This window comes from Poecilia reticulata, linkage group LG12 (genome assembly GCF_000633615.1).
Source record: "Poecilia reticulata strain Guanapo linkage group LG12, Guppy_female_1.0+MT, whole genome shotgun sequence".
Lineage (NCBI taxonomy): Eukaryota > Metazoa > Chordata > Actinopteri > Cyprinodontiformes > Poeciliidae > Poecilia > Poecilia reticulata.
This window is the reverse complement of record NC_024342.1, coordinates 15,700,663-15,726,103: the sequence shown is the minus strand read 5'-3', so window position 1 is coordinate 15,726,103 and position 25,441 is coordinate 15,700,663. Positions and strand designations below refer to the sequence as shown.

At 39.4% G+C, this 25,441-nt stretch overlaps 2 protein-coding genes across 3 annotated transcripts; both read left to right on the top strand.

Moving 5' to 3' along the window:
• The first annotated feature begins 7,378 nt into the window (after positions 1-7,378).
• On the top strand, positions 7,379-12,181 carry nfkbil1 (nuclear factor of kappa light polypeptide gene enhancer in B-cells inhibitor-like 1). Of its 2 annotated transcripts, none has more exons than XM_008424120.2 (4): positions 7,379-7,787; positions 7,889-8,013; positions 10,664-10,772; positions 10,843-12,181. In XM_008424120.2, the coding sequence occupies exons 1-4, from the start codon at positions 7,514-7,516 to the stop codon at positions 11,421-11,423; spliced, it is 1,089 nt and encodes a 362-aa protein (XP_008422342.1). In that variant the 5' UTR covers positions 7,379-7,513; the 3' UTR covers positions 11,424-12,181. The 2 variants fall into 2 exon arrangements, with proteins under 2 accessions (XP_008422342.1, XP_008422343.1); XM_008424121.2 differs by having other exon boundaries at positions 7,381-7,787; positions 7,889-8,001.
• Positions 12,182-12,857: 676 nt separating this feature from the next.
• Positions 12,858-25,423, top strand: atp6v0a2a (ATPase H+ transporting V0 subunit a2a). The gene is made up of 20 exons (XM_008424119.2): positions 12,858-13,558; positions 14,776-14,854; positions 15,026-15,123; positions 15,922-16,059; positions 16,199-16,296; positions 16,979-17,105; positions 17,195-17,277; positions 17,360-17,453; positions 17,523-17,735; positions 19,761-19,911; positions 20,004-20,143; positions 20,240-20,397; positions 20,496-20,586; positions 20,664-20,782; positions 22,001-22,211; positions 22,298-22,417; positions 22,494-22,610; positions 22,858-22,975; positions 23,062-23,233; positions 24,507-25,423. Exons 1-20 carry the CDS (start codon positions 13,448-13,450, stop codon positions 24,607-24,609), a joined length of 2,541 nt encoding a protein of 846 aa, XP_008422341.1. The 5' UTR covers positions 12,858-13,447; the 3' UTR covers positions 24,610-25,423.
• The last annotated feature ends 18 nt before the right edge of the window (positions 25,424-25,441 follow it).

Below are 25,441 nucleotides of genomic sequence, written 5' to 3'. Positions count from 1 at the left end.
TGGTTTATTGCTATGTCCACTTTAGTTTCTTTCCTGTTGCTAGATTTATTTTATCGTTTATGACGCTCACCATCAGTAATCTTCACTCACCTGCTGCGCCGCCTAATCGTCATGTGTTTCACATCATGTGTTGATTTTTCACTGTTCAGTGTCGGATTCTCTGTTTTTATGCCATAATTCACATCTAGTTCGTCGCTCCGTTTTATGTCCCGCTTCTCCTGTTTCAGAGTTTTGCRCAATGTGCGCSTCTTTTTTTTTTTTTAACCCCCTATGGTGTGCAGCGTTCGGAAAGCGTATCGATGGGGAAAAGGCAGACTGACATAAATCTTTTAAAACAACGGAAACAATTTCGGTATTCTGATTATTACAATTTAAAAGTGCTGTGGTACCGTTCTCACACACGTTTCATACGGGACCACTTACAGCACCGGTGTTAACGCTATAAAATGAACGCTCTCTATGGTGGTATCACCCATGGAGGGATTTCTTTATTTAAATGGGTTAATTTTTCAGAGGGATACAAAGTGAGGGTATCGTGATTTTAGTAATTACATGTTTATAAGAGCGATTTTCTGCTGTCCTTCCATGGAGGCTGGCAACTTTCAAACGGAAATAAAACACCTTTTAATATAAGTTGCTGCTTTGACATGATCACAGAACTGCCAAAACATATGTACAAAAATACCAGACAAAGTGAATCACAGCAACGTCATCAGCCGGTGTAACGCTGAACTGACACGGTGAAGCTACAAGTAGCAGGAGAGGAGCTGCGCCAAGAAGCTAACAGAAGCTAACAAACACTGAATAGAAGAAGAGCTGCCATCGATACCGTTGCAGCCAAGCATGATTTAATGTTACACAATACAGTTTTACCAAGTTGCTCAAAGTCTAAACTGGTACTGTTGTGCATATAAGGTGTAAAATTTACCTTTTTCGACCAAACGCCCCCAAAGGCATCCCAGCGCCCCCTTTTGTAAGAATGTCCGCCAGCGCCCCCTGCAGTCCTCTGAACGCCCCCAGAGGGGTGGTACCGCCCACGTTGAGAACCGCTAGATTATTACATAAATTCCTACAAGACGTGGAACAGACAACATACATTTAAGTTTACGGTTGCATGTGCAAACCGTTATGCACCAGGAAACAAAGCATGTAGTCTTCGAAGAAGTAGCTTGTGTATCGCAACTCCATGCAGCAGACATTTTTTACAGGATGTCTTGTCACATTATTCTCCACCTGTTATCATCAAAGACAAAGCCCTGCTGTGAAAGATAATCTGACCAGATTATTTTCATAGCTTTCCAAGTTTTATGAGGCCAATGTGACCACATGGCATGAAGTGGACAAACTGCAGCTCTACAGAAGTGATTTATGCCATTTGATCAAACGTGACCTGAGTATTTGTCTAAGCGTTTAGAAATGATCACAAAGTTTTCTTTTGTTTTCTCTGTGGAAAATCAAGATGGGACATGCAGGTCACAGATAAGCCTTTAAACATCTGTGAACATAAATTGTGTTTTTGTGTGTTTTTCATTCTTGCTGGGAAAATTCCACAAAGATATTTTTTGGGAGGAAAATATGATTTTACTAGATCTGCTCTGCAGCTCAATTATATAGCAGATTATGTGGAAGGTCAAAAAAGCTGCATAATTTATTGTTAGAGAACTGTGGCATCTTGAGGTCTCCATAGCAACTATACGTGATTCTTCAAAGTAAAAAACAGATTGTAAGATTTTACAAACACATATTTTTTAAAAAAAAGTCTTGCTTGTGATAACTTTAGCTTAATTTCAGGTTTCAGACAAACAAAAAGCTCTTTTTTGTCTTCACAGAATTTAGATTAACACACTTTCTTTGAAAAAATTCAGGAGATTTGACACACAAGCCGACAAACCACAGTGGAACTATTAGTTATTCTGTTATGGAAATAAAAACGCTGTTTAGTTGTGTATTGTTAAGGTTATTAATAGGCAATGCAAAGGCGCAACGTCAGCTGGAGATCGGCACCAGCAACCCTCCCGACCCCACTAAGGGACAAGGGTGCAAGAAAATGGATGGATGGATGGATGGATGGCAAAGGCGCAACAGACCTGCAGGCGGTAGAGTGCTGATGTGGAAAGGTTGTACAAAGATAAAACATCCTGGTTTATTAAAGTGGGCCCCTCATTGCCATACTTGATACTTAAATATATTGGCAGAAACTAAAGGAGTTTCTATTAGTCCTCCTTAAATCATTCGTTATCATATCAATGGGAAGCAAAAAGCTGCAGCTCTCAGTGCAAGCTGGAGGCCAGTCTCACTTTATGTCAGAAACACATGTCCCTGTCATCATAAATCAGAATCTAATAAACCGGGTCAAGCAGAAAACAGACAAAGGAAGCGTGTGCATATTTCTCCCCTGTCCCAACAATAGAGGCAGAGCAACTCGGCCTGCAGACCGGACCTGAAGCCGGGTCCGACCCTGGTGGGGAAGGATGAGACGCTGACCCCTGAGGAGTCTTGGAGGACCCTCAGCTTCCTGCCACACGGCTCTTCCAGAACAACCTCCCCAGAGAAAAGCTGGACTGGAACGGATCCAGCAGGCCAAGCAGGAAAGGTAGACAGAGGGTGGTCAGGGTAGCAGTTCCTGATATGGGTATCCTGTCCTTCAGAGACGTCTGTTTGCTTAAGATGCTCACCTCTCAACCCTGTCTGCAATGAATAACTGCAGATAAATGCTTCATGTTCAACGTGATCTTGTCTAAATATTCAGGTAGTAACGTGGTCGGCAACAAACTGAGTCAAGTCTCCTGAAATGATTAATTGGAGGCATCTCTCCCTGCCTGCCTCTATAGATGGCAAATCTTTTCAAAGACGCTCACACAAGGCAGCAATCGTTAGTGAAGACACGTAGTTTCCGACGGAGCGGAAGAGTCCAAGCTTTAGGAGTCTCCGGATCTTAGGTTGGAGAGGATCATCCTCTTCAATAGGCACAGAGACTCCCTTCATTCTCTCCTCTATCCTCGCCTTTGTGCCTCCTACCCTCCCTCAGGTCTAAATGGAGGCCCTGTCATGTCCAACAGGCCTGAACCAGTTTAGGGTCTCAGCTGCACTTACAGGTAACAAGTGGCAAAAAAATAAAATAAAAAATCTCCATCAGGGCCTCGTCCAGAATGGACAATGTGACCTGCTGATTATCTTGGATCTTACACACGTGCAACTAAAGTATAACAGTATCTGTTATACTTTTACATCCACATTTATTATAACTTGACGAGAAGATTCTGCTGCTGTCCGCTATGTCTGGATGCCACTGTGATAATTTACTTGTTTAAATAACTTCACAGTGGCATAAATCTTTGTGCACAAACACTCTGATGTTTACTCAGTCACACTGTGGAGAGTCCATCTTCCTGTCAGTGACATCAAGCATTTCTTTATAGTGTCTATCAACAGGCAGATAAGTTTGGAGTTCAGTTCAGAAGTATTTTTTAGAGATTTATGATGTTACGCAACAAAATGTTTCCATCATATGATGTTTTACAAAACCACATTGCAAGAGAAGTGAACTGTTTCATTGGGGCAAAACACCAAACTGCCTACCTGGTGGTTGTTTTTATATGAATAAAAGTAATTTCGTGAATCAATGTGTGTCCCACAGGGCTCTATACTGGGTCCAAGTATGTTTTATATGTATATTCTAAGAGGATGTAGATTTAGAATCTGTGGATCCCTTCATTTTTTACAGTTTATTTTTTTTTTTTGCAGTATTTGTACTTTGATTCTGTAGATTGATTCTGATTCAATGTATGCAGATGTCAATTAGTCAAAGCAATCTGCTGGGTTTCCTTGTAAACTTTATCTACTTTGAATAATTAATGGAGCATAATGTATTGTTTGATAGCTAGAATAAACTGAAATGAATGCGTGATTAAATTAAAAAGTTGTGTTTTTTGGTAAAGTAATTTGAGACGACATTTATTGGCGCTTTATAAAAAAACTGAATCGAACTGAATTGCATTAGATGTCATGCTTATTATCTGCAGAGGGTCCTGGCAAATTGACAAATGTTTGGTCAAGAACTACATGCTGGTACATGAAATGTTTAAGGGTTAATGATTATTACTGATGCCAGTGCCTACAAGCGTTTCATCAACAAATTTAGCCAATTTAAAGCTACTACAAATGGAAATTTGAACTCTGGATCCCTGTTAATGAACAATGTTACACCGGGGCTTTAAATTGGGTTTAATAGTCTTTGGTTTATTAAACACAATGAACAGGATTTACAATTGTAAACTGACTCTGCACCTTGTCCAAGTTTCTTTGTGATTTACTACATATCAATAATCATAGCAAATTGTATTTATGATTGGAAACTGTGAGTTCAGTGATGCTCCACAGCGTTGTACTGCCTTCAGATCTGTTCTGTGGCTTATCTTCTATGTGTGTGATAAAATATTTGTAGCAATTCAATAAACAAACACACAATATTTGACATATGTACTCATTCATTTTCCACCATTTTGGTAACGTAAAGAAAAACATCTTGGGTAAATTTCATAAGGCATAGGAATGTTTGCCTTATCCGTAGATTCCCACATGGCATTGCTCCTCCTCAGCAGTCGGACTTTGTTCATTTCAAATCATCTGTGAACAGAACAAAAGAGGGGCGGCCAGAGTAGACAGCATAATCCCACCGAGAAAGAAAACATCAGACAAACCGGTTTTCCCTTTAGAACATCAGGAGGACTTTCTACCACAAATTGTGACGCAGCCTTTCTCAGTAAACACAAAGGAAAGAATCACAACTGTTTACGTTTGATCACTTTTAAGTCTATATAACTTGATTAACCACCACAGCTTTTTGGATAGCCACATCAGCTCTAATTTAAGGGAAGAAAACATGAAACCAGATCAATTGTAAAACATGGAAAGGAGTCGGTTTTGTTCTCTGTGCAGGGTTCAATAAAGTCTCAATTTCCCTGAGTGAAACATGTAAAGCACCTGGTTAAAGTCGGCTCAATCAAATATCACAGTGTTTGATCCTCCTATTTTCATGGCAGTGTTTTTTTTTATGGCCAGGAAGTGCTAAACAAACGATAAAAAAATTTATCAATGTAGCAAAAACTTTGATTTAACATGAGAGAAAAAAATATATGGTAATTTGCAAACTTCTGATGAAGAATTTTATGTTAAAGAAGTAAAACGGTTCTCATGTTGATTTCTGTTCTTGTTATATCACTGTAGTTGATACTGTACAGTAGAGATAACTGAATAAACAGAGATTGTTTTTTTTTGTTTTTTTTACTTCCAAAGAAGTTTCTAAAGCAAAAATCCTTCCTGTCATGAAGTCTCCAACTGCTTTTCTGACATACGTAAATAAATAATAGTAAAACCTGGAACAGTGAAGAATAGCATCCTGAAAACATCAAACATGGCAGTATTCATCATGATTATGAACAACTTTAGTCAGCTAAAACTAATGAAGTATAAATAGATGAAACAGGATCAGAATTTGGTCAAACTCATCTCAATGATTTAATCTCATATCCTGACTTCTGCACAGCAGTATTTTCAATTACTGTCCTTATAAAACAAAAATCATTCTCCATTTTTAATCTTTAATTTAACAGATGTTGAAGATTTTCGGGGGGTGTATTTCCAAACCTATGTACCTAATATGACTGCAGTGACATCGGCAGAACATTTTAAGACAAAATCTCAAACAAATTATGTCATTATGTTAAAAAATCCTAGAATTTGTTATTATTATACAGTATGTCTATTTCTGTACTCATTTGTAAAAAATTTAATGGTTCTTTGAGTGACATGAAATACGCATGTTAAAATAAAGTCCAGGTTTCTTGTAAATAGAGGCTCTTTGTTCAGTCTTGAAGGATAAAGTAAGAAGTCAGTCAGCTGCTGGGCAGCTGTTACAGCTGTTTCTCTGCACCAGATAGTCATCAGTATGATGTCCAGGGTCATTAAATAAAACTTAAACACTATACGGATTCATGTAACATTGGATTTACAAAGTGCTTTGGAGGTCAATTGAACAGTTTTTTTTCTCAGTCTATAACTTGTAAAAACTGAGAAAATTAGGCTTTTATCTTTTAATTTCACACTTCTTCGGCAGGTGGTTTGTTGAAAGTTGAGCTGTAAAATCCCACAGAAAGCATATAAGAGAACATACAGGGGTCTGGATTCCTGTGGTATTATAGGGTACTGGTGTTAATTTGAGAAAGCAACTGCATCTTGAAAGCGTGAGCCTCATCACATAGGTGTTATCACATGCTAATTTAATGTTTTTTTATTTTCATGAGCCTAATCCTTTAAAGCTAGAATGCAGATTTCATAGCAAACTAATTCAATTCATTCACAAAAATAAGAGCAGTTAATGTTAGCAATACAATGTTCTCCAAATTTCAGATCATGAAACACCAGATTTTTGATTCAAAAGTATAACGTCATCAGATTATCTCCATAAATGAATGAAAATTTCAAAGTGGATGCTTTGATTAGGTTACATTTTGTCCCACTAAAGACTATTCGTGTAGTCATAAATTAATGAAATGAGAGTAAATTGTTTAGAAATTTAGTTTGTCATGTAATTATGTTTCCGTTTAATTGGCTTAATAGCAATGTTTGCATAGTTCAGCAAGCGACAGCTGGGGTCACAAGTCTGTGCCGCAGTAATTATGTGGGAAATTTTAGAACCACAATGGCGCTGTAACGTACAATCAAACTTCTGTTTGCCATACTTTTCTAAGTATCAGTTGTAGCAGAAAAAAATTCCTCTCTTACCAGTCTAAGCAATAAAAAACCGAATCTAAGTAAGCATTCTTGACCTTGTGATAGCCTGGTGACCTGGGTGTACTCCTCCGCTTGCCCGCTGACTCTAGTTGGTGTATCTTTGTAAGGGTAATCACATTGTTGCTTGTGATTCAGGAAGATGAATTTTAACTTTTTAAACAATTTAAATACTATCAATAATTTCTTGCTTACTCAAAAATAGCTGGTGATAGAAACTTTGGGATTTTTAGAATTATTTTAGATTTCTCAAATTAACTTATCTCCTTTATCAACAGGTTTTTCATAGCAAAAATTCTGTTTCAGATATAGGCCTACATAGTGTTCTTCGCATAGACGAACGTTATTATAGTGTGGACCAACAAATGAATAGAAATATCATGACAGACAGAATACCATTTTAGATCGCTAAAACGTTATGTTTGGTTTGAAATAAATGAAGTACAGTCTGCTTTCAAGATCGTGTCTATTTTTAAAACAAAATGGCATGCAGTAAAGCGGGGGTTAACCTCAGAAAACGAGGATAATAGTGACACCTAGTGGTGACCTGGGGGAAAAAATACATCCCCGGAACTTTGATGTGGACGTTTCTGGAAAACCCGGAGGTGTTTAACGGACGGAACAGTAAACAGAGGCCGAGGCCTAGTTCTGTGTTTGGTTACAGTCTCCCTGAATGTAGGAATACAAAAATAGATATAGGTAATTCTAGGTGTCTGTTGGCAGAATGGTGTCCCACCGACAGGCCCGGGTGTGGAGGTATGTGGAAGACGGCAATCTACTGAAGCTGAAGTCGTACCTCCGAAAGCACCCGGACCTTGATGTGAACTTCTCCCAAGGAAAGATGCGGAGGAGCCCGCTGCAGCTAGCCTGCTCCCTGGAAGACGACGCTGCGATGCGGCTCCTGCTCAAACGAGGAGCCGATGTTCTCTACAGGGACCGACGGGGAAACACGGCGCTGCACATCGCCGCCAACATGGCGTTCGTAAATGGGAAAACTGGTGAGGAACTGGGGGCTTGCCCTGCATCAGAACTAATACTCACAGCTGGCTTTTGTTTGGTTTAATTTCAGCTTTTTTCCCCCTACGTTTTTATCTCGTAGTTTATGAGGACTTGTTCGTACCTCTCAAGAAAAAATGCCCAGAAGCTTTGAATGCCCCAAACAAAGCTGGACTTACACCGCAAGACGTGCTGGACTTGATGAATGATTCACAGGTGAACAACTTGGTAAAACTTTAATACTAATTTAAAATACAACGTTATTTTTAATGATTAATATATGCCCAAACAAGCATGACATACTCCACAACTACATCTTATACTTGTTTTTCTAATTCAGATTGCACATATTTTGGTTTATGTTGCTAGTAGCAACATGTAGGACCAAATTTCAGTTTCAGTTTATTCACTCAATTTAACAAATTCCGTGATGAACTTACAAACACATTATCTTACCACACTTAACCACAGATTATAATTGCAAAATAACAGTGAGTGAATCAGGTCTCCAAAGAAGCTTTTTAAAACTTATAGAGGGAACCTGGGAACATACATTTTTAATAAACTAATATTAAAAACACGACAAAAGCACTTCATTCCTTTCACATACCATACAAATACATGACTACATCTCTTTGCAGTTGACTGTGAGCAAGCAATTGAAACATACTTTAAATATGTAGAAGTCAAAGCAGGCACAAATACACCCAATACAGTGGGGAGAACACGTATTTAATACACTGTTGATTTTTCAGGTTTTCCCACTTGCAAAGCTTGTAGAAGACTTTTTATCATAGATGCTCTTCAACTGTGAGTGTTGGAATCTAAAACAAAAATCCAGAAAAATACAATGTATGATTTTTAAATAATTAATTTCAATTTTATTGTGTGAAATAAGTATTTGATCATCTATCAACCAGTAAGAATTTTGGCTCTCACAGACATGTTAGTTCTTCTTTAAGAAGCCCTCCTGTTCTCCACTCATTACCTGTATTAACTGCAYCTGTTTGAACTCATTACCTGTATAAAAGACACCTGTCCACACACTCAATCAATCAGACTCCAACATCTCCACAATGCCTAAGACCAGAGAGCTGTGTAAGGACATCAGGGATAAAATCGTAGACCTGCACAAGGCTGGGATGGGCTACAGGACAATAGGCAAGCAGCTTGTTGAGAAGGCAACAATAGTTGGTGCAATTATTAGAAAATGGAAGAAATACAAAATAACGGAAAATCTCCCTCGGTCTGGGGCGCCATGCAAGATCTCACCTCGTGGAGCATCATTGATCTTGAGGAAGGTGAGGAATAAGCCCAGAACTACACGGCAGGACCTGGTCAATGACCTGAATAGAGCTGGGACCACAGTCTCAAAGAAAACAATCAGTAACACTCTACGCTGTCAAGGATTAAAATCCTGCAGTGCACGCAAGGTGCCCTTCCTCAAGCCAACGCATGTCAAAGCCCGTCTGATGTTTGCAAATGACCATCTGAATGATCCAGAGGAGGAATGGGAGAAGGTCATGTGGTCTGATGAGACAAAAATAGAACTTTTTGGTTTAAACTCTACTCGTCATGTTTGGAGGAAGAAGAATGATGAGTACAACCCCAAGAACACCATCCCAACGGTGAAGCATGGCGGTGGAAACATCATTCTTTGGGGATGCTTTTCTGCAAAGGGGACAGGACGACTGCACCATATTGTGGGAAGGATGGATGGGGCCATGTATCGTGAGATTTTGGCCAACAACCTTCTTCCCTTAGTAAGAGCACTGAAGATGGGTCGTGGGTGGGTCTTCCAGCATGATAACGACCCAAAACACACAGCCAGGGCAACTAAAGAGTGGCTCYGTAGGAAACATCYTAAGGTCCTGGWGWGGYCTAGCCAGTCTCCAGACCTGAATCCAATAGAAAATCTTTGGAGGGAGCTTAAAGTCCGTGTGGCCCAGCGACAGCCCCGAAACCTGAAGGCTCTGGAGGAGATCTGTATGGAGGAGTGGGCCAAAATCCCTGCTGYAGTGTGTGCAAACCTGGTCAAGAACTACAGGAAACGTCTKATCTCTGTAATTGCAAACAAAGGTTTCTGTACCAAATATTAAGTTTCTTTTTTCTGGTGTATCAAATACTTATTTCACACAATAAAATGGAAATTAATTATTTAAAAATCATACATTGTATTTTTCTGGATTTTTGTTTTAGATTCCATCACTCAATGTTGAAGAGTACCTATGATAAAAATTAAAGTCTTCTACAAGCTTTGCAAGTGGGAAAACCTGAAAAATCAACAGTGTATCAAATACTTGTTCTCCCCACTGTATTGGTATGAAAGGGTTCCTGGTCAAGAAAGTTTGGTACAAAACAACAAAAACTCCAAATAGCAAAGGAGATAAGTCAACAGCAACATGTTTTCTCAGCAGGGAGGACAAAAACACTTCCTGGACCAGAGAAGGACAACAAGAGGCAACAATAAAAGATGCTCCTGTTTGTGATTTTCCTTAAGCAAATAGTGACTTGGTGAAGTTTAGGATGATGGCTCTCAGACTTTATGGATGAACATTATTTGCCAGGAAAAACTGTTAAATAAAATCCCTTCACTTTCATTAAGTGTGAAATAACTGAATCGCAACCTAACTTGCTTTAAACTCTATAAAGTGATGGTTTTGCACGTATAAACTAGTTGTAAAAAGCACCAGAGATGTGAGCAATGTCCCGTTTGGTGCAGATTGGTAGAAAGAAAAATAATAACTAGAGGTTTATGAATTGGGAAAGCAAACAGAAGATGACATTTTATAACTTTCACCATTGCATTCAAACTCTCCGAGTTGGTCTTTCTGCCAGCTAGGTGATATTTACATGCACTTTCCTTTTAATTAATCAGGCTGCAGGGAGCATGAGACATCCACCTGAGGCAGATCCTGAGGAGGACTGGATGGGGAAGCTGATTGGTGCATGCGAGGATGAATGTTTTGAAGCCTTTGGAGCATATGGTACATGTTAATTGCTAAATTTAAGATGCGATATTTTGCTGCTTTTAACTGCGACGCTTTTCTTTGGCAGCTGACGATTACCTACCTGTCGACGAAGAAGAGGAAGACTTTGGCGACTGGGCGGATCGTATCAGAAGAGAGTATTTTAACAAGAAACACGCCGAAGCTCAAAGAGTGGCAAGCTCGTCTTCCAAGCGGAAGAAAGACAAGAGGAAACAAAAAGGGGAAAGCACTAAGGAGCTGCACGAAAGGTTGCAGAGAGAACACGAGGAGTACCTGGCTCGAGCGGCACGCAAAGAGGAAGAGATCCGGCGGGGAAAGAAACGGCAGTACGATGAGAAATGTGCCGCCACGTTCAGCACAGCCGCCTCAGCGTCTGCAGGCACGAAGCTGAGCTACAGCGACATCCCCTGGCCGGCTCCCAGGGGCACCGTCCGGGAGATGCTGGACGTGATGCTGCACGGCGTGGACCGAAAGGACCAGGCGGCGTTTCGCAAGGCGATCCGGAAGCAGCAGACGCTGTGGCATCCTGATAAGTTTGCCCAGCGGTGTGAGGCTCGGCTGGAGGAGAAGGACAAGAAGCGGATTCTGGACACGGTGACGGCTCTGTCGCAGGAACTCAACAGCCTGGCTCAGACACAGAAAGCTTAGAAGTCATAAAACTCATCACATGCACCATATTTACTTACAACATGGTCCTTGGTGTCAGTGTGTCAATTCACAGAGAAAATTGTTGGTGTAAAATGAGGGAGTTCTTGAAAGAAAAAACACTCAGATTAAAACAGGCAGATTAAAAAGATGGGACACTTCAGGCTTGAAATATAGATCTTTTTAGGATGCAAAGATGGTGCAGCATATATATGAATGAACAGGTTGAAATCATACATACAGGATCAGATATTTACAGAGACTCCCACCAAATAAGGCCAATATGGCTGCAGATAAGCTAGGCACTGACTTGAACAAGTTCCTGGTAGGATATTTGATTATTCATACTATTAGAAATTGCATTTAAATGTATTAGTTTCTTGATATGATTCCAACTTGTAAGCATTAATTCGGAGTTGAAGTTAGAACTGGAGGAATGTCGTTCAAGTTCTGCACAATTAGTTTTAAATAATTTTGGACAAGATTGACTTCATACAAACAAGGAGAGTGTTAGGAGGAGTCTTGTCACCAGTGAAAACACTACCAAGTGTCAAGCAAAGTGGTGGTAGTATTGTGCTGAGTTTTGTGTTTTACATTACACAAAGTGAAGGGAATATTGAAAACTGAGGATTGACTCTAAACTATCTTTTAGTGCAGAGCTCTGTTTCTCTAAATAAAAAATGTGTTTTGTTTTTGATTTAGCAATATTTGTAAACACGTTTTATTTCCTGACTGCAATATATAAAAAAATCTAAACACCATTTATGTGTTGAATCGTTTCTCAGAAAAAAATAATCACAGCTCAATGTCGTTATCTTACTATCCATCTGGGCAAAGTGATATACGTGTTTTGTCTTGTTTTGTTTTCGTTATTCTTTCTTTTTTTTTTTTTACTTTGAAAGTGTCTCGTATAAGACATCTTAAAAAGAAAACAGCCTGTAGTCGGCCAGTTTACAGCGATGGAACCGAATAAGAAAATATGATGGTTGCCAGGTTTGTGAGCTACATCCCCCTTTAAAGAATGGCCAATCCCGCATAAATTAAAAAGACAAAGGAATTAACTGAATTGATTTCACTAACTCATCGCAACTTTTGCTCTTAAAGCGGATTAAGTCAAATATGTAACAACAGAGATTTTGATAAGAAGGCTACCGTTTACTTGTATTTTTTTATTATCTATTAATCGTGTAAGAGCGTTACCTTTTATATTTCTTAGTTTGGACAATGCCTTTGAGTTTAGGATTTACGGTTCTGCTTCTGCAAAATTAATCTGCAAATGTAGTCGACAAGTTACAATTTAAGACCGGTATTTCGTTTAAAAACACTGTGGAAGGCGAGTTTATTTGTGTGAACACACAATTAGCAGAAAAATGGAATCTTAATGGCACAGCGGCGCTCTAAATCACAGCAAAAACTCGTTACTTTCGGAGGCGGCGACGGTACCTGGCAACCCGGAGACGCAATCTGTGTCAATTGCCGTGGAGCGAATAAAGGCCGTAGCCTATTTCTGACTGGGGCTTATTTTTGTTTAACATGCGAAGCTGTCTTTTTCTCGTCTACAAGCCGGGTTGATGATTCATTTTTTACTAACCTTGTTGCTCGTTTTTGTTCTTTCCGACTAGCGTTGCTTGGTTACCGTTTTCCCCCCTTTCCGAGCTGTAGCGGCAGGTGTATAAGGTGAAGAGGCTTCAGGATGACGCCTTTCTCTTTTATCGCTCGACGCGAAAATAAGACTCCTTAGGCGAGCTTGTCTTTGTTCGCTGGACGCTTTTGTATTGGATATTATTTTGAAAGAGGGGTAAAGAAGCCATGAGCCGGAATGTGGATAATTAAAATTTTAAACCAGTCGTCGTTAATAGACAGTAATTAATCAGTGTAAGTTAATTGTGTGAAGGGGATTGCTTAGGTTGAATTCTGTAATGTGCTGCGTTGGGTTGTAGCAGACAGCTCGGTGTTCAGGATCAATCGGCCACAGGAAGATTATCAGCCCTGTCTGACTGTCTGTCTGTGGCAGATAAAAAATAAAAATGGTGTTTCGGAGTGAGGAAATGTGCTTGGCGCAATTGTTTCTGCAGTCCGGCTCTGAATATGACTGCATCAGTGAGCTGGGAGAGCTGGGGCTGGTCGAGTTCAGAGATGTAAGTACAAATAGAGCCACATCTATCTATCTATTGCACATCTATCTATCTATCTATCTATCTATCTATCTATCTATCTATCTATCTATCTATCTATCTATCTATCTATCTATCTATCTATCTATCTATCTATCNCTATCTATCTATCTATCTATCTATCTATCTATCTATCTATCTATCTATCTATCTATCTATCTATCTATCTATCTATCTATCTATCTATCTATCTAGAAATCTAGAAATCTATCTATATATCTAGAAATCTATCTATTTAGAAATCTAAAAATCTATCTAGAAATGGAGTATGAAAAATATTTGTTTCCACACTGTTTACTCTATACGTTCTTAAAGTTTCATCCATCCATCCATCCATCCATCCATCCATCCATCCATCCATCCATCCATCCGTCCGTCCATCCATCCGTCCGTCCGTCCGTCCGTCCTTCCGTCCTTCCATCCATATGTTTTGTTTATCATCCATCCATTCAACTGTCTTTTGTTCGTGGCTGATCTAAACCTGTCAAAATAAGCAATAAATCAGTCAATTGCATCATAGATTAAAAACAAGCTCAACATTTTTCATTTTCATGATTTGTATTTTTTTTCCATCTTTTCTCTCTTTTTTACCGAAACCTCGATGACAGAAGTTTTCAGTTTGGTTCATTTGCCTTTTTTAAAAAGACTATTTTGTTTACAGACACTTCATAATTCATTTTATTTGTTGTTTCTGTTGTTTTGTTGATTTATTTGGGATATTTAAAATCTCTTCTATGTTAAAGTTTAATTATCATTGAGGATCTGTTCTTGCATTATTATGCCATGACCATTATATTACTTGAAAATCGTCGCAAAACAACAACATTATCATTTATCGCAATAACTTCTGGAATAATTTATCATCCAGCAGAATTTGTTACCCTAACATTCGTAGGCCCATCCATCCATCAATAAATGTTCTCCATGTGTTATGCATGTTTGAATTGAAATTATTTTTTTTTTTTGTACATTTTTCTAAATGACTTTTGTTGTGAATTGGCGTTATATAAATAAATTGAATTGAATTAAAATCTGGCTCTGGAGTAGTAGTTTTTAGCCCTCAATCTTTACATTTAGCTGTTAAACACCAATCTTTAAACCACTGTGGTGGCGGTAATTATATTTCCACACGCGTGCCGTGCTGCCACCTCGCCTGACTAATGGTGCTCCTCTGATTTCAGCTCAACCCCAGTGTCAGCTCATTCCAGCGGCGCTTTGTCAGCGAAATCAAGAGATGCGAGGAGATGGAGAGAATCCTGGGTAAGTCTCTGTGCACCTGGGATGTGGAAGCAGCCTGAGCGTACATCCTTAACAAAACGTTGTCTGTTTAATGAGCAGGGAATTGCTGCATGACTGTATTTTGTATAATAGTGAGTGGTTGTGATGTGCCTTATTTCTTCCTATAAGTGACAATTTTCTTAAAACACACAGGCTTCCTTTTGAGGGAGATCCAGAAGGCTAAAATCGCCGTGCCTCAAGAAGACGAGAGTCCGCTTGCTCCTCCTCCCAGACAGGTCCTGGAGATCATGGTAAGTCATCATAACGTCAATTATATTTAGTTTCCTGCTGTGACTGAAAATACTCAGATTTGTATGGCTTCAGCCTCAGATTTAGTCTGGCTCCTGAAATTCATCTAAACCTGACAAAAACTTACTGGTTTCTGTCAGTAACTGAGGAATCTCCTCTGGATGTTGTTGTTTAGCTCTTCAACCCATAATTAGGTTTGCTACCAATTATCCTTTTTTTTTCTTAAAACTGAGCTCTGTTTCAATGCCAGCTTTGGAAAATTCACTTAATCTCACAATTTCCCACCTTGTGACAATTATTTTCACTTTTAGGAGTGGAAGGTAGCTCCTTTGAATGCCCAGGATTATTATTTTTTGAAGGAGTGACCAGCAAAAAAAATAAACCCAGTTTTTAATGCAGCAGCATAGTTTTGCTTTTTATTTTCAGTTGAGTCTGGAAAACAACAAGACATGAAGAAATAATGAGTTTTAAGAAAACGTATAACTGCATAATTATAAGACAGCAGGTAGTTATTACGACATAGTTATTAGTAATGAGGGATTTTTGGTTCAATACAGGCCCAAATTGTTAGAGAATTCTGGGAAATGTAGTTGAGGAGATAGAGAGAAAATATATTAATTTAACCTTGCTTAAGATGTGGATCTCTTCTGGACATTTAGAGATCACCTGCACACCTCTTTATAGTCACAGAGGTTTAGGCCTGAATTGTCGACGAATTTACTAATTCACAAATTTGATATGAACATGGTATTGTGCTGCCGAATGTCAAGTTAAGCTGGCGTTCTCTCTCTTCCGTGCAGGAGCAGCTTCAGAGGCTGGAGATGGAGCTCAGCGAGGTGGCGAAGAACAAAGACAAGCTTCAGAGGAACCTGCTGGAGCTCACAGAATACACACACATGCTGAAGATCACCCGGACCTTCATACACAGCCGCTCCAGAGTGAGTCTCATTCTAACTCAACCGCTCGTATCTCCTTTTCTGATTAACAACACAACCCTGGCATTGTATAGTTAATGCAGTCTGTGATTAATATGTGGCAATAGCCTTCTAATGTCGGCATGTTCTTGTTTAAATCTAGCATGAAGCTCTTGGTCCCCAGTATGAGGAGTTCCCCACCATGGAGACGGACTCGGCTACAGGAAGCACTGGCATGCAGAGGCTTGGAGCTAAGCTGGGGTGAGCTGCACCACCAAATGTTTACTTCACTGGTATGGGAGTCTAAATGTGTGTGGTAGATACACAAAGGTTTTGACCTAAATGCAAAATGTATTCCACTAACTTATTTTTCTGCTGCAAAAATATCTAGCACAACACATTAATTATTAAAGTATTTAAGTTATAAATATGTATTTATTGCAACTTGTAAGTCAAGTCAAGTTTGTTTGGGTAGCACATTCTGCAACAAAGCAATTGCAAGTGCTTTACATCATAAAAAACATAATTCAGTCACCAATTATGAAACAAGCAGTTGCTATTACATTTTGTCAAATAGCATAATCAAAACTATCACTTACTACTAGTCAAAGGCAGCTCTAAACAAGTCTGTTTTTGCAGTTTTTTGAAAGTTTGCTCCAGATTAGAGGAGCATGGAAACTGAATGCTGCTTCTTGTAGCTTACCACTTTTAATACATTTTATGTCCTTGAAATATTTTCAGACATATTTTACAGTCACCTTCCTTCAGCCAATCAACTTTTTGCTCCATGGAGTAGCATTAAGCTCCAGTCTCTCCAGCGCTTTTTCTTGCAGCTCATGAAACCTTAATAGCACTAACTGATCCATGCCTAGCCGCAGCACTAGTTACCATAATTTAGTTGGAAAACACGTCGTGGACCTAATCTGATCTCTCCTGGGTGCAGCTTTGTTTCAGGACTCATCCAGCGGGTGAAGGTCGAGGCCTTTGAGCGCATGCTGTGGAGAGTGTGCAAAGGCTACACCATCCTGAGCTACACAGAAGTGGACGAGAGCCTCGCCGATCTCGACACCGTGAGACACGTCCTAGAAAAGTTACTTTTTGTGCTTTACGTCTGCTTCTCCGGCTGATATCTTAAGGCTGTTGAATTGCGTGATTTCAGGGGGAAATAAGCAAAAGCTTTGTGTTTCTCATCTCCTTTTGGGGAGACCAAATTGGACACAAAGTTCAAAAAATCTGCGACTGGTATGTAAGCATTTGTTGTTCTACCTTTTTAGTCGCTCATGCATTCTTCTCTGTCATCAGCGTCTGTCCTTGTCGCTCCTAGTTACCACTGCCACTTATATCCGCATCCTGAGAATGACGAGGAACGCGCAGACGTGTTGGACAGCTTACGAACACGGATCCAGGACCTCAACAACGTAGGATCGAACGTCTCTGGAGAGGACAGTGAGCATGTGGAACATCCTAATAACTGTTGTCTCCTGCAGGTGCTTCATCGCACCGATGACTACTTGAGGCAAGTTTTGCAGAAGGCTGCTGAGTCAGCCTACACCTGGGTTGTGCAAGTGAAAAAGATGAAGGCTATCTATCACATCCTCAACCTGTGCAGCTTTGACGTTACCAACAAGTGTCTGATTGCCGAGGTTTGGTGTCCCGTCAGTGACTTGGCAAACCTGAGGGGGGCGCTAGAAAAGGGTTCGGTGAGTTTTAAGACATTTCCTTTTCAAAAAATCTAAACTTTTTAATTGACTTCACCAGCCTCTTAAATGAATCTTTTCCTTTAAGATATATTTCATGTTGCCCCGCAGGTGATAGTGAGAGGTAATTTCTTAAATCTAATAACCTGGTTGTAGAAACTGTATTATTTCCACTTAAGTAACTAAATAAACAAAATTTTTTGACAGATCAAATTCGCACAAAGCTTAAAAATTCAAACATGAAAAAGATAAAATAATATTTAAACAAAGATCTTGAATAAGAATATTTTCAGCTGCCTTTTAAATGACTTAAGACTCTTAAGACAATGTAAAAAAAAAAAGGAGCTTGTTAAACAGTCATGGTTCAACAGACAGAGTGATAGCCTTGAGGAAAGTTAAATTCTTTTAATTCATAAAAGAATTTAAAATTAAATTCTTTTATGAACAGGAAACTAGTTAAAATACGTTAAAAGTAGGACTAATTGTTAATTAAGAGTCTTGCTTCAAAGTTTCTGACTAACTGAAGGTGATCAGGGTTTTTTGTTGATAAATGTGAAAAGTTGAGCTCCGGATTGGAAACCGACTTTAGACTGGAAATATGTCTCAAATGGTAAAAGCAAATTGTGTTGTAGCATAACCTCAAGGGGACACTGATCAGATAAAACAACCTGCAATTGTTTCTTTTTGGCACGAGGGCAGAATTCAAATGAATTTGCTACTTTTATTTACATTTCTTAGAGTCACTGGAGATAAAAGTGCAAGTAAGAAAATATGTTGGTGTCTCAAGTTTTAGTCTATAATCTACAACTGAGGAAGCGTGTGGTGAGTTCAGTTGTGTTGTAGTTTGAGTGTCTACTGCTGTCAATGACTGCCACAGCTCTCTGCTGAATATTATTGAATGACCCCGGAAGGAACTTTTGACCGTGTTTAGAAGGATTTGGGCCGCTGGGCTGGAACCAGTTTTGGTGTCCATTCCACTAAAGATTTAAAGGTTTCTTTGAGGTCTGTCCTATTGCTTCTGATTTTTTTATGATAGCAATATTTTCAGTTTTTAAAGACAAGAACACACAATAACAAAAGAAATGTCCCGTAAGTTTAGAACTTAACAAATAATTGTGTACCTAGTGATAGCTGTAATTATTAATCTAAAAAAACTTGCATTGAACTACTGTTTGTTTATGAATTCATAGGCTAAAAATGATAGAAGTTTTTAGTTTTGATGTGTTTAATTAATTTTTAAGTATCTAAGGAGATCATCGGTCGAAGGAGGAATTGTCTGATTCTAATCTTTCCCCGATTGATTGCTGCGTCTAACTGGAAACATGTCATCCCTTAGTTTATCATTACTCTAATACAAGTTTTCAGCTTGTAACTCTTTAAGAATAACTGTGTTTATGCAAAAAGAAAAAAAAATGCCTTCATGTGTTTTATCTTCAACCAAAGAAATGGGAACAGTTTGTCTTTGGGACAGGTTGCTGTTAGGAACCACATTCCAAGATTAGGTTCTGTGCTACATTTGGAAATCTTTTCATTAATATCAGTTTGACTCATAAACTCGAGATAAGAGCTAACCAGACTATTTAACTGTTAGCTAGCCAAATTATTTAACTATTTAGTTTAAATAAGGTCCTGGACAGGAAATGAGAAGAAAAGCAGCTAAAGTCTAAAACATTAATGTAGCCTGGAGAACTGCTGATAAAGAGCACTTTAAAAGATTAAAAGAAAATATGTGTGCTTGAAAGTAACATGTAAATAAATGGGAACTGACATTTGGCAAAAACCAAATGGGCATTTGTAGCATTTTTGGTTTAGTAAAACCAACTAAACCCATGAATCAGTTTCTCTCAAAGGAGATGTTGTGGCCGATGTTTTCATATCAAAAGGGGCCATCAAACACTTTGGAAGGACAGTTTCTCACATTAAATACGACAGACTGCAAGATGTCGTTTCCTTTATTTCTATCGTTTCATTTTACTGTATGTCGTTACCAAATCCCTCATTTTCTCCCATTAATTTATTTTTAATCAGAGGAAAGGAGACGCCACTGTCCCCTCCTTTGTAAACCGCATCCCAAGCAGCGACACGCCGCCGACGCTTTTAAGATCCAACAAGTTCACCACAGGCTTTCAGAGCATCGTGGAGGCTTATGGGGTGGGGGACTACCGCGAGGTAAGCCCAGGTAAGTCCTTGTTTTCCTGAGGGACAGTGAAGTTAACCACAATTTCCTCCCCCAAAAAATACTCATTATATTTGTGGGGGGTTTTCTGTCAGCTCCTTACACCGTCATCACGTTCCCGTTCCTGTTTGCCGTGATGTTCGGGGATCTCGGCCACGGCGTGATAATGAGCCTCTTCGCCCTGTGGATGGTGCTGACGGAGAAGAATCAGAACAAGAAGCGTTCTAGTAATGAGGTGGGAATAAATGCTCACTTTCATCCTAAATGAAGCAATGGTTGTCATTTTTTTTTTAAATCAAATTGATTTTTTAAATTTTTATGTTGATCCCAGATTTGGATGACGTTCTTCCACGGGCGTTACATCATCTTGATGATGGGACTTTTCTCCATCTACACCGGACTCATTTACAACGACTGTTTCTCCAAGTCTCTGAATATATTTGGCTCTGGATGGAGTGTGAAGGCTATGTTCACCAATCAGCAGTGGACGTAAGCACGACATTAAACCTTTTCATAAAAACCAGTGAGCAGTAGACTTAGTGTCTTAACAGATCCCTCATAACATGCTCACTTCTTTTACTTTGTAGCAACAAAACAGTCCAAACAAACGCTTTGCTCACATTAGACCCAAATGTCAGTGGTGTTTTCAGCGGACCGTATCCATTCGGCATTGATCCTGTGAGTAGATATGCTCAAAAGCTACAGTCACCTTCATGTCTTGAGTACTTAGGTGTTTTTTTTTCTTGTTCAATCAGATTTGGAACCTGGCTGTGAATCGCCTGTCCTTCCTCAACTCGTACAAGATGAAGATGTCAGTCATCGTCGGCGTCATTCACATGAGCTTTGGCGTGGTGCTGAGCGTCTTCAACCACTTGTAAGAGGCTTTTCCCTTTCACATGCAATTATCTAAAACCTGTTTAATGTTCAGAAGCTGGTATTCTCTGGTTGCTGGTGAATCAGAGAAGGAAACTGGTTGTAAAATCTACGACGGTCGAGAAAGTTGTGCAGAAAGATCTGCAAGATGATTTGAGTTTCAAGAAAAACTTTTTTGAAACTCATAAAATGATAACTGCCATCTTTGGTGTTACATCACGCCCATAATATTGATAATCCTCCTGTATATCTACAACATATCATTGCCTTCTCCTCCTCCCTGCTGGCTAGTCTGGTTGTCTTTTTAAATGGAAAGACACAAAACCTCCAACTTACAGTAATTGAATTAGCGATATGATGCAAAATATAAAATTGAAAAAAAAATCAGACACACCATGAATGCCTCTACTAATAAATTTTGTTTCTATTGACATGTTGAGCGTCTTCAGTATGTGAATATGTTGTCTGGTCTGGAGTTTTATTTATGTACGTCATTTCTTAATCGTACAAAGAGATAATCTTACCACATATTCTAGTTTTTTGTCTCTATGGTAGATGCACGAAGACAAAACTAACAGAGCTAACTGTAACTTAATGATTAAGCAGTGAAAGGTAAAGTGAAATAAAGACAATTATGCAACCAAATTTTAATCAAGTTGATGCCGGATTGATGAATTAGTTTCAGCGCTTTCCTGCTGCTGATTCATGTCCCTGTTGGTCCATCATTCCTCCTGAGTCGGCATTACCCATCACACAGATGTCCTCCAATCACAGTGATAGGAGTTTTGCACACATATGTTTATGGCATGACTAATTACTAATAGTCGTCATCCTGGACTTTGTTTCACAGTTTTTTGCAAAATCTACTGGAACTGTGCTGTAACCCAACAAGGAAACCTGAACGATCAGATTTTTTTTCCAGCTGGGAACAGATTATTCCAATTCCCTCGTTTGTCAGCGGATGCACCAACATAAGCAGCCCAGCTGGCTGCTGGTTACTCAGCATTTAAATCTGTTGTGCAGAATTTTAATAACCGTTGTTAGGTCGACACATTACTCGCAAACCGTTGCACAAAAAACACATCGCAAAAGTATTCATACCCCTCCGACCTTTTATTTCATGTTAAAACCAAGGAAAGTTGCATATTGCCATACTGATTTTGTAACCCTTGGTCAAGCCTAGTACTATGACTTTTTATGCCTTGTCCTCTCTTTTCAGGCATTTCCGACAGAAATTCAGCGTTTATCTGCTGTTTCTTCCCGAGCTGCTCTTTCTGATCTGTCTCTTTGGCTACCTGGTCTTCATGATTCTCTACAAGTGGTTGGCTTTCAGTGCACGCAACTCCAGCCAGGCTCCCAGCATCCTCATCCACTTCATCAACATGTTTGTCATGCAGGGGAAGGATGTAACGCCTTTGTATCCGGGACAGGCATGTGCTGGCACCGTCTACTCGTCGAGTTTATTTATAATCTTTCATTGAAGCTTGAGTTTAATCTTGTCGGTCTCATTTCTCAGACTGGCATGCAGGTCTTCCTTCTCCTGATTGCTGTGATGTGCGTTCCCGTGTTGCTGCTGGGAAAACCTCTCTACTTGTACTGGCAGCAGCGCGGCGGCAAAGGCCTGCGCAGACGCAGAGTAAGTCCAGTCAAAGACTTTGGGTCGTCTTAATTCAGCTCACAGGGGTTCATTGTCGTTTCTTGGCTCACCTCAGGGTTATGAGAGGGTGAGGCGTGTGAGCGAGGATGACGGCTCCATAACGTCCATTCATGAGGAGGACGAAGAGGAAGGATTTGATGAAGTGACCAGCAGAGAAGCTCCTCCTAAGCAGGTCAGAGAACAGTGACTCTTTTATTAACGTCTGTTTTTTTCCATTCGCTTCGACAAGTTAATGCTGTTTGCACATTAAGAAGGAGAAAAAGTAGGACGACAGAACAAGAATCAGCTGCGGAGGAAATTTAATATCATCTGAATCGGTTAGATGGATCTAAAACTCTGAGAACAACGGGAGGCTTAGATTATCTTAACTTGATTTTTTTCGTAAAAATGAAGTTAATATCTCATGTACGGCTTTGCAGTTTGATTTTGCAGACGTGCTGCTGCATCAGGCCATCCACACCATAGAGTTCTGCCTGGGCTGCATTTCCAATACTGCGTCTTACCTGCGCCTGTGGGCACTCAGCTTGGCTCACGCCCGTAAGTGCGGCCGGAGAATAACGGCGTGCTCCCTTCGCCTCTTTCCTCCTGCCGATTCTTTATCTTAAATCACTTCATTTCCACAGAGCTGTCAGAGGTGCTGTGGGCCATGGTGATGCGCCTGGGTTTCAAGGTCACCACAGAAGTCGGGGTGGTGTTTCTGGTCCCCGTGTTCGGCCTTTTCGCCATGCTCACTGTGTCGATCCTGCTGGTCATGGAAGGCTTGTCAGCGTTCCTCCATGCTCTGCGACTTCACTGGTGAGTCTATGTTCAGTAAGCGAGTACATTATGGCACTTTTCTAAAACTGTAACTATTTAATCACCAAGATGCATTGATAAGTTCATTTATTTGAGTCAGGCACACAAATGAATAATCAAGATGCGCCGAAAAATTGTTCAGGTGTCCAGAATCGACTCAGTTTCATCTTGGTTGACCCTTGTCCAACCGGTTGAAACGTCAACAGTCCAATATCGTTCTGTCAGTCAATGCATTATCTTTAAGTTATACAAGGTTTATGTAGAAATTCTGTCATTGACCAGACTCAAAGTCAGCCATTTTCAGGACAGATGAGATTTTTAATAAGGGAGTCAGAGGAAACACATCATTCTACGACATGTCCTGACATATTTGAGAAACGAGGAAGACCATGATTTCGACAGAAAGGCTGAACAAAGTAAAGTTCTGGTTTAGCTTTTTGAGCATTCACAAAGTTAAAACATTAAAAAATGTCTTTAAAATGTTGATTTTCTAAGCATTTTGTATGAGTTTTTAAAATGTTAGTAAAGATTTGTTCAACAGTAACTTCTTCTGCACACACAGTGTGACCCCTGATCTGACCTGATCAAATTTAGGGTAGAACAAAAGGATATGAATAAAACACATGGCCACATATTGAGAAAATTACATTCTTACATAGGCAGGAGCAAATTGATAAAAGTGATAACAAAACCTATATATAGATAAGTATGTGGATGTAGAATCAACAACTTGAGACTCCAAAAATGAGACACGGAATTATGCTGAGAACTTAGATGATCAAATAGAGATGCAGAATGGCTTTAAATTAATGTAAACAAAACATCAGAATCTGGACTAACATTACAAGATACCCATAACAATTAGTTTTCTTCATTATATGTTGTTGTTATTGAAGCTCATTTTCCTGCCCTTCAAAACCATAAAAGTTACTTATTAGCTTGGAAAATAGTCTTTTAAATAATAAACTTAAATATTGTTGCATTTACAGGATTTTATTTGACATAAATTTGTGTTTCTATCCTAAGCGGTCCTGAAAAGTCAGGAATGAATGTGTGCTCTTGCTATGGATCAGCATGAAAAAAGAAAAAAAGAGTGAATATTTGTATTTCCAGACACGAGTTCCTATCATATTTTCCATTTTAATCATCAAGCCATCCGATCATCTCCATTGCTTAAATCAAAGAAAACTTTGATACGGCAGCTATGTATAAACCATGAGTGTTTATTCTGCCCACATTAAAGTGTTCCTGGTGGTTTTCTGTTTGATCCCAGGGTGGAGTTTCAGAACAAATTCTACCATGGAACGGGTGTCAAATTCCTGCCCTTTGACTTCTCCCAGTTGCCCTCGGTTTTTGAGCAAGACGGCTTGCTTTAACCCCCCTAGAGCGGCGGCGGACGTGCGCTTCGGCAGAATTTACAACTGTGAAGGTTTAGTGAGCGTTGGAATGATTCATTCTGTGACAACAGCAAACCCTCAAGACTCTGAACTGAAACTCCTCGTAGCAACGTTTGTCACCTTGATGGGTTTTTAAATGCTATCGGCCTGTGCTGACTGCCTTACTATTCTACCCAGCACACCTCTGGAGAGACGGAGGTACAAAACAATGTTTCTTTCTGTTGACCTTGTCACTTTCTGGATGAGTTACTGCTCAGCACCTTCTGTCACCTGCTGAGTGATTTTTAAATGTATTTTATTTGCATTGTGCTGTGTAAAATGGCTTTGTATGCTTGGTATTTAAAGAGCTCAAGTCAGTGCCATAGAGATTGAGTAAAGGGGTGCCATTTTATCTTCTTCATGTAATAAAGGTAAAGCTGCAGGCGTCCATAATCAGCAACACATTAAACATTTCAATCCTTTACTGAGATTTCTTTTACCATAAAGCACTTTGCAGAAATGATTGTACAATGTAAAGTTCTCACTACTGACTGTGACGATGCCAAATGAAAATAGTCACTTGTTGCTATTTGCATATTTACTTATTGTTGCATTTATTTACTCTTGAGATCCCTTATTATTAAAAACATGATCCAAAAACACCATTAGAAAACATAGTTAGATTTTTCTTTGATTTTACAGCTTATGCCATTTGTTAATGATAATGATTCATGATATTTATCTAACTTACTGTCTGTACAAGAGTAATATTTTACCATTCTGATGTGTCAAATAAAGGTTTTGACAAAGGCAATTGAATCAGAGATGTTGG

What these genes read in the sequence shown, in the direction of transcription:
- nfkbil1 (XM_008424120.2), top strand. Translation starts at nt 7,514, where the DNA reads ATGGTGTCCCACCGACAGGCCCGGGTGTGGAGGTATGTGGAAGACGGC. An exon ending in ATTCACAGGTGAACAACTTG is followed by an intron (nt 8,014 to 10,663) that starts GTAAAACTTTAA and finishes TTAATTAATCAG; the next exon opens with GCTGCAGGGAGCATGAGACA. An exon ending in TGAAGCCTTTGGAGCATATG is followed by an intron (nt 10,773 to 10,842) that starts GTACATGTTAAT and finishes TTTCTTTGGCAG; the next exon opens with CTGACGATTACCTACCTGTC.
- atp6v0a2a (XM_008424119.2), top strand. Translation starts at nt 13,448, where the DNA reads ATGGTGTTTCGGAGTGAGGAAATGTGCTTGGCGCAATTGTTTCTGCAG. An exon ending in GACAGGTCCTGGAGATCATG is followed by an intron (nt 15,124 to 15,921) that starts GTAAGTCATCAT and finishes TCTTCCGTGCAG; the next exon opens with GAGCAGCTTCAGAGGCTGGA. An exon ending in CTACCGCGAGGTAAGCCCAG is followed by an intron (nt 19,912 to 20,003) that starts GTAAGTCCTTGT and finishes GTTTTCTGTCAG; the next exon opens with CTCCTTACACCGTCATCACG.